The 8,670-nt window shown below is 37.8% G+C and overlaps 1 protein-coding gene across 3 annotated transcripts in view; it reads right to left on the bottom strand.

The window, feature by feature from the left end:
* Positions 1-3,683: 3,683 nt before the first annotated feature.
* The window catches only part of TGS1 (trimethylguanosine synthase 1), a 35,889-nt gene continuing 30,902 nt past the window's right edge, over positions 3,684-8,670 (bottom strand). For all 3 annotated transcript variants that reach the window (XM_082433005.1, XM_082433006.1, XM_082433007.1), the window contains exon 13: positions 3,684-4,083. In XM_082433005.1, the coding sequence (XP_082289131.1) occupies positions 3,961-4,083 (123 nt within the window). In that variant the 3' untranslated portion in view covers positions 3,684-3,960. The remainder of the gene's footprint in view (positions 4,084-8,670) is intronic.

Here is an 8,670-nt window from a genome sequence, read left to right as displayed (position 1 = left end):
GCCTAAACACACTCGTCATTCTTTGGCCTTCGCGCCTTCTAGATGCTGTTTCCTTTCTTGGAATGTCTTGGCCCAACTGGTTAACCTGGAAAGCTCCTGTGTGTCCCCCTGCTGTTCAGGGGCGGCCTTCATGGTGCAGCAAGCAGGCCAGGCACACTTGCCAGCTCCCTGAGGGACACCATGGCCCTTCATCGTCTTTACACTCGCGATCCATGCCACTGTTCCTCAGGTGCGCAGCGTTTAGAAAGAAAATGGATGAACTGTGAAAATATTAATACGTAAAGGCATAGTGATCTTTCCTTTATGGCAGTATTTGAAATTCTTTTTCAAATAAATTTTGTTTTAAAAAGTTAGCTGAGTTAATAAAGAACTAACAGCACGTACTGACACAGATGTGGCAGCACCATCATGGTAGCAGACAACTGTCTGCAGGTTGGGAAGCACTGGCCGGGCTTAAGTCTTGCCTCTGGCTGGTTAGGATGTGACCTAACCCCTAGGGCTAGGGGAGCGTTTCATGTTGCCTTAGATTCCTCTGCTATTTCCTCCAGAATCGTCTGGGTCCACTTACGAAGAGTCTGAGATAAGATAGTCACATTTGGGAAGAAGAGTAAACAGTGTATGAAAATTTTTTGGGCTAGTTTTTCAACCTTTTTATGACAGAAATTACTAACAAATGAAAAGTTAAAGAATGAAAGCAACGCGACTAAGGAGCCCGCCTGCCACAACTGAGACCCGATGCAACCAAATAAATAAACATTTTTAAAAAAAAGGAATGAAAGCAAATATGAGAAAATGTACTAACTTTATATCAATAAACCATTAACCAACATCTAAGTAAATGGATGTTTTCCAGGGAATTATAAATTTAAAAGAAAACAACTTATCAAGACATTTTTAAAAAACCTGAATGAAAAGATTAATGTTATTTAGCACACACAAAAAAATAAAACACTTTCCAGAGCATTCTGCCAGAATAGTCTAACTCTGACACCAAAACCAATCAAGGTGCACAAGAAACAAACATAAACAGAACAAGACAAAACAAAGTAAACTCTTCAAGTGAAATTCAGTAGTGAACTAAAATAATACATTATGATAGAGCAGGATTTAAAGATAAAATGCAGATATGGTTGAATAACTGGAAATTTCAAAAGTAATTTGGTACTTTATTAAATATGAACAAAAAACTCTAGGAAAGAAAAGCAGTATCTTTAATTTTAATGCAAGCCGCAATAACATTCGAAAGAAATGCTTCTAATCTTTCATTGTAAGATAAAAAGCAAGGAAAAAAATGCCATTATCATAACATTCCTGGCATCCTAACCAATGCAATAGGAAGAGAATAAGAATTAAGAGGTATACACATTGGCAAAGAGAACGACTCACGCAGATGTCATGACTGCCTATTTAGAAAATCAAAGTGAAATAACTGAAAAGCTACTAGAACTATTAAAAAGAGTTCTGTAAGGTGATTGGATGTAAGGAAGAAATTAAAAACACTGTTACATACATACAATACACCTGTCAGAAAATGTAACAACAAAAAAGATCCCATTCAAAATCAAACAAAAAGTGTGAAATATCAAGCAACAAACTTGGCAAAAAAATGCAAGATTTATACAATTAAAATGATGAAGTTTTATTGAAAGACATAAAAGAAATTAATGGAGAAATGTTAGTTCCCTTGATAGAAAATGATGTAGCAGTTAGCTATTCATTTGGTGACAACATTAGATGCCTAACACGTGCAATTTGGGTAATATATTGAAAATTGCTCACACCTTACTAGTAATAAGGACATGCAAATTAAAATAACTTTACTGTTTGTTCAGATTGGTAACAGTAAGAAGTGAAAAAATATGCTATGTTTTTTAGGCTGTGGGGAAAACCGGCCCCTTTCATGCATAACTAGTGAGAATATACATTTTTGGAGGGCAACCTGACATGATACATTAAAGAAAACAATAAGCATGAACTTTGACTTAAAAATTCCACTTCTAGGAATCTACTCTACTTAAAAATATACACCATAGTGCTATCTGCAATTGCAAAAACTGGGAATAATGTAAGTGTTCAGAGTTGGGTAACGGTTAAAGAAATTCTCATAGATTTATATTATGTGATTGTTAGAAGATGTATACGTATTGATGTGGAAAAATTTGTAAGACATTAAATTAAAAACAAAACTCAAACGCCAAAATAATATAATCCAATCCCACCCCATCCCACTGTGTATGCACAAGCTTATACTGCAGAGAAGTGTCTTAAAGGATATACACCAAAGTGTCAATAGCGGCTGCCTTTGGGAAAAGGAGAGGAAGTGTGGGAGACGGGGATGGAGAGGAAGGGCTCCAGGCAGGGGCGGATGGTAAGGTGAGGGTGCTGTGTTCACTTTGCATTTAAATTGTTGGAATACATATTCACTTTTATAAAAGTGTCTTTAAAAAGTTTTATAATTTAACAAGAAAATAAAACCGAGTTGGACCAGAACATGATTTGGCTTCTCGGGAAGATTTTATTTGGACACGGGGGTTGCTTAGTAGATAAGGTTCTTTTGAGCTCTACTAATTTGTAAATGAATCATTTTATAAGTCAGCTATATCTGTGCCATTAGAGGGCAGGAATATTTTAACCTTGGTTAGGCTTCCTGTTCTACTTATACACGGTCACACATGTTCAGGAGGACAAATTAGTTTTAATGTTAACAATATACAAGAAAATATATTGTGGAAAAAAGTATATCCATGAAAGGTTAAGTGACAAAAACTAAAAAATAGTTGGTGATTTTGGAAATCTGCTTTTACCCTTCCATCTCCCACCCCAAGTGGCTAAGTAAGCATATTCTAGTGCTAAGGGCCACGTACAGAGGTGTTTATGACCAACGCTGCCATTATTTAAAAAGTGGTGACAAGTTTACAGTTTAGACACTAATCCTACCTGATGAAAAAGTATAAAAACCTAGAACATCGACAGATTTTGATGTTGCAAATTCAATAATAAGAAATTAATTTAATCCTTAATGATCAGTTCAACTGCTACGGTATTGCAGGGCAATCAGGAAAACTTTGTAAAGTTTCAAGAGACTAAAGTTAGCACTGCTCCATTCTCCAACAAAGTTGTTTTTTATTTGTTTTTTTTTTCTAATATTTACTGGAAATTTTCCATTTTATTTGAATCCCCCAGCTCTATCCCAGCCAAAACCATGTTTAATATGCCCATATTATTACAAGATAAAGATCCCAGATCCCCTGTGGCGAAAGAGCCCCCTGTCCCTGAATTTTGACCTACTTTAAAAATGACTGAACACACCTTTTGGATGAATAGTTACGCAACACATATTCTTCTTCTTTTCACTGCCATTTTTTTTTTTTTTTTTTTTTTTTTAATGTTTATTTATTTATTTATTTATTTATTTATTTTTGGCTGTGTTGAGTCTTCATTTCTGTGGGAGGGCTTTCTCTAGTTGCGGCAAGCGGGGGCCACTCTTCATCGCGGTGCGCGGGCCTCTCACTTTCGCGGCCTCTCTAGTTGCGGAGCACAGGCTCCAGACGCGCAGGCTCAGTAGTTGTGGCACACGGGCTTAGTTGCTCCGCGGCATGTGGGATCTTCCCAGACCAGGGCTCGAACCCGAGTCCGCTGCATTGGCAGGCAGATTCTCAACCACTGCGCCACCAGGGAAGCCCTTCACTGCCATTTTAATAGAAAAAGAATATAAACTTCTATATTACAAAATATATTTCACATTTTTTTCAACAGAAACTCAAAAAACACTAACTTTATAAGATAAATGGATGTTTAAAAGCAAATTCCGGATGGTACTGCATCAATGTGGGGAAAAAGTGTATTAGGGTACAAATACCCATTTGACTACAGGTACAAAGTATCAGTGAATACAAAGAAGAAATTCCAAGTGAATAGTGTTCTGACCGCTATGATCTTTTGGTCTCTATACCACCTCACTTATGATTCAGAGGCTGATCTGCGGATCAGTTCCCCAAAATAAGCAGTGATTGTCTTCAATCTATTATTAAGAAAGTTTTGTTCTATTTCCACTTGCCCTCCAGGCCCAGCCAAGGACGCCACCTAAAAAGGGAACAGAAGTCACACATACATAAGCATGGTTTCCAAAGAAATCTTTCATTCAGATGCTTTATCAAATAATACAGCTCTGGCTTTTTATTTAAGTCTTTCAAATAAGGAGGCATCTCAAACGTTCACTGTTACTTTCCAGGTGGGTATTAATGCACTATTTGGTGGCAGAAATACTTGTTTCAGACACTTTTGACATTACGGGTATGACCACAGTGCTATGTTATTGTATAAGACCTAATCTCTCCAATGCCAGAAGTTACGGAACTTAGAGGAACAGAAAATCAACATATCGTTCCCAAATATCAGGTTTATTTATTAAGATGGAATACATCAGAGAGCAAGACAGACCCCGCCCGACTTTCATGGGAGCTCCAGCCTCTACCACCTACACCTTTTACTTCTCTAGGTGGGTTCTGGTGCTGTTCTCCCAGCTTGAATCACCTCCTCCACCTGTTGCTCTTTTGTGTGTGTGTAGTTTTAAGTCTCCCACTCCCCCGTTTTTATTGTGGTTAAATACATCACTCTTTTTGAGGTCTACCGTATATGGTGACTAACGCCGTTATTTGGAAGCTAAAAGCACCGTCCCTCTCCACCTTCACATAGTTAACCTCAAAAGGATGCTTCAAATTGGCAATACTTTGCCCTAAGTTCTTAGACAGAAAAGGTCTGTTCTGGTCCAACATTTCTTCATCCAACCTCTCAGGTCCGTTACTAGCAAATATACTCCCTCCTTGCCCATGATTACATCACCAGAGACCAGTCTCCCAGGGCAGCAGCGAGGATGAAGGGGAAGGGAATGCATGGAAGCCCGGGGACTCAGAGAACTGAAGACACGGGGTGCTGGAGAGAGGGCTCCCCAGGTATCAGGGACCAGCACCAACGACAGAGACACCACCTCTGTAATTACGTCACTGTAACGGGCAAAACTGTAGCTGCGTATTTTGCAAAGAGAGGTGTTGTCGGTCTAGTTTGGTTTGGAGGTGAGAGATCTAATCTCAGTGGTATTACACATGCTCCACCAGCATCGAGTGGAAGGTAAGATTTATTGTACCTCACCAATGAGTATGTATTTTAAAGCATTTCAACTTCCTCTTAGAAAAACATCACAGATACAGAAATAGGGAAGAAGCAAAGCTCATTCTATAGTACACACTAAAAGAAAAAAAAAAAGAGGCTGTCCCACTAAGGCAGTAACAATGTCAATTTCAACCCCCCCCCCCCACAAAGAGATGCAAAAGAGACAGCTGTGTTTTTACCAGTAGGAACAGATGACAGCAGAAGTGAAACACAGTACCTGTTACAAGGATGAGAGGCACACATGCACCCCACTGTTTACTAAGGAGGCACATAATTATTCAGGTAGAACTAGAGCAGCACTTCTTAGGAAGAAGTGTTTTATTTTCTATTTTGATATCTTCATGTCAGTCTGATTTTTCACAAGGAAGGGCAAAATGAAGAATTTGTCTTTAACCAATAAAAGGCATTTTGACTAGTATATTTAAAATATAATTGTTAAAAAAAATATAATTGTTTCACAGTAATTTTTCTATGAGTTAAGATATAACTTAAGTGCAGTATTTCTCCCATTCCTTTAAATAGTGATTTATTTAAAGAAAGTGAGACTGGCAAGCAGAAGTTTTCTCTGGGGGTGGAGTTAGGGAAGGAGAGACGAAGAGGAAGGAAAGGAGGAGAGAAGAGGTCGGGTGAAGAGAAGCAAGGCAGAGCTGAAACAGCAGCAAAAAATCTGCTAGGACAGGGAGAGCAGAGAAAAGCAATCAGAGGCAGATTTAAATACCAGTTCTACCAATAATTTGCTCACCAATATAGAAAGCCATTAAGACAGGGTTTGGCTTCCGAAATCTAAAAAACAGGAATACTACCCATCTCCCTAAAAAGAGCGCCCTGTAAGCCATAAATAGAATTACAGAAAAACAAACCTCTGAGAAGGTAGGGTTGGCCTGGACTTGGGTGTTTTGGATAGAAAAAGGAATGAAGATGTCTTACGTGGGAGTTTTTGAGGTCTATTATAAAATAGTTATTTATAAATTATTATATAAAATAAAATATCTTATTCAACAACTACTGAATAAATAGCTTAAAAGTTTTGGTTCTAGGCAGTGGAGTGTAGCAAAACAAAACAAAACAAAAAAACAACAAAAAAAACCCAAAGAATGTTGCCTTCACGGATCTTACATTCTAGCCGGGAGACTCAGATGATGGACAATTAAAACAAGCATTGAAAACGCCTATCTAGGGCCTCCCTGGTGGCACAGTGGTTGAGACTCTGCCTGCCAATACAGGGGACACGGGTTCAAGCCCTGGTCTGGGAAGATCCCACATGCCGCGGAGCAACTGGGCCTGTGAGCCACAACTACTGAGCCTGCGCGTCTGGAGCTTGTGCTCCGCAACAAGAGAGGCCGCAATAGTGAGAGGCCCGCGCACCGCAATGAAGAGTAGCCCCCGCTTGCCACAACTAGAGAAAGCCCTCACACAGAAACGAAGACCCAACACAGGCAAAAATAAATATAAATTAATTAATTAATTAAAAAAAAAAAAAAAGAAAACGCCTATCTAGTGTTCAGAAAAAAATTTAAAAAAAAACTTAATATGTTACTTTAAGTGTTCTAATTAAAAATAATTTCTAACTTTAGCCTTTTTGTTTTTCTAATATTTTCACAAGTACATATATTTTCAAGGTTAGAATTCTAGAGTTGAAAGACTAAAAATTATGTAGTTCAAGACATTAAATAACATTTTGTTTCAAGCAAACTTAATGCCATCAATTTCCAGCTCTCTTTATTTTTCTCTAGCAGGTTTAACTGACAAAATGTCATCTGGTTCCTTCCCCTTTCTTAAAGTTTAATAAATTGAGAGAGACAGAGAGAGAGAGTGGAAAGGGGAAAGGAGAGGGAGAGGAAGAGGAAGAGGAAGGAGAGAGGGGGAGGGGAGGGAGGGAAATCAGCAGCTCTGGATGACATGCTACATTTTTGGTATTGTACTTAAATATACTAGATTTACCAAAAGAAATCACAATTTGTTTGGGCTGGAACTAGAACTAAGGAATGAACTCTCATCAACTAGATTTCATGTCAGGCAGTAAGGCTGTTCTTTGGGGACGGGGAAAAGAGAAATGGGTAAAGATCACAATGCAGGTGATAACTTTAGTGAAATAAAAGCTACAGTGTAGAAGATTTAAGAGTTAAATAAAGATTCGAAATTGCACTTTTAAAAAAAAGCAAACTGATATAAAGTAAAAATATATGGTAACTGAATGAGAGAAAATAATTTCTAAACTGGATCCTCATGGAAAAATATATAATAAATATTTTAAGAAGGATACAGAACAATTAGAACACTGATAAAAATGTCCTATTACTACACTGGAGAAGTGATTATTTCTGCAACATGCAAAATCTTGCTTAGAAGCAAATTACACCAAGTGAATATGAAGAGTACTTTTTATGGGGCCTATAGATCTCTGTCAATTACAGTGACATAAGCAAAAAGCATCTGAAATATTGGCTCTGATTAGAAACCTAATGACTACTGTATAGTACAGGGAACTCTACTCAGTACTCTGTAATGACCTGTATGGGAAAAGAATCTAAAAAAGAGTGGATATATGTATATGATTCACTTTGCTGTACACCTGAAACTAACACAACATTGTAAATCAACTATACTCCAATAAAAATTAATTAAAAAAAAAGAAACCTAACGTCCAACAGACAAGTGTCTCACCCACAATTCCCTTTTGTCCTTAAGTTTCTTTTGTTACATCCAACTAATAACTTCACAAAAATGAAGGTTGGACAAAAATATTTCTGATGAAGAGTTCTCTGGGAAATAAAAGAAAATATTTTTTATCAATGGAAAACCAAGCAATATTCAAACTTATGCATATTTATTGAAATTAGTTCCACATCTCTGAACATGGTAAATGGAAGTGAGATTTCTATGCTTAAGTGAATAAATCTTATTTTTTATTTTTTGCTGTTTTTCATATAACTCGAATGCTACCTCAGGCTCTCACAGACATTATTTCCTCTCTGTTTCTCTCTTCCTTCAAATATTTATTTGTTGATTAAGACAAATAAGATTTTAAAAAGCCATCGCTGTCAACAGGAACACACTGGTGAAATGTCAAAAAAATTCTCCTGGGCATCAAAAGCTCACCTACATGCATCTCTCAGGAGAAGGCTATAATAACCAGAGTTCACTAAGCTGCGTCCCTCACCTGTTACCAGAACAGGTACTGGAAACAGGAAGACTGTTCTTAAATTCAACAAGTTCCCTACAGCACAACAGACTAGAGAACAAGGAAGCCCCTGGTTAACGGTACAGGACTTGTATACAGCTCTGTGTGTGGCGTCCTTTATTGAAAAACCTATTCAGAGGAGGGAAGGAAATATAAGCTTAGGTTCAGAAGCGTTTGAACTTTCTCAGTTAGCCTTAGGAGGCCAGCTTCACAGGCCCCCCCAAGAAACAGAATGTACATGCCGTACAAGAATGAATAATACTGCTCTAACTGTCCAGCGGCAAACTTTCCAAGGGAAAGGCTGGCTGGTAAACGTTAGA

This window comes from Balaenoptera physalus (genome assembly GCF_965194825.1).
Source record: "Balaenoptera physalus genome assembly, chromosome: 17".
Taxonomy (NCBI): Eukaryota; Metazoa; Chordata; class Mammalia; order Artiodactyla; family Balaenopteridae; genus Balaenoptera; species Balaenoptera physalus.
This window is presented reverse-complemented; position numbering and strand designations above follow the sequence as displayed.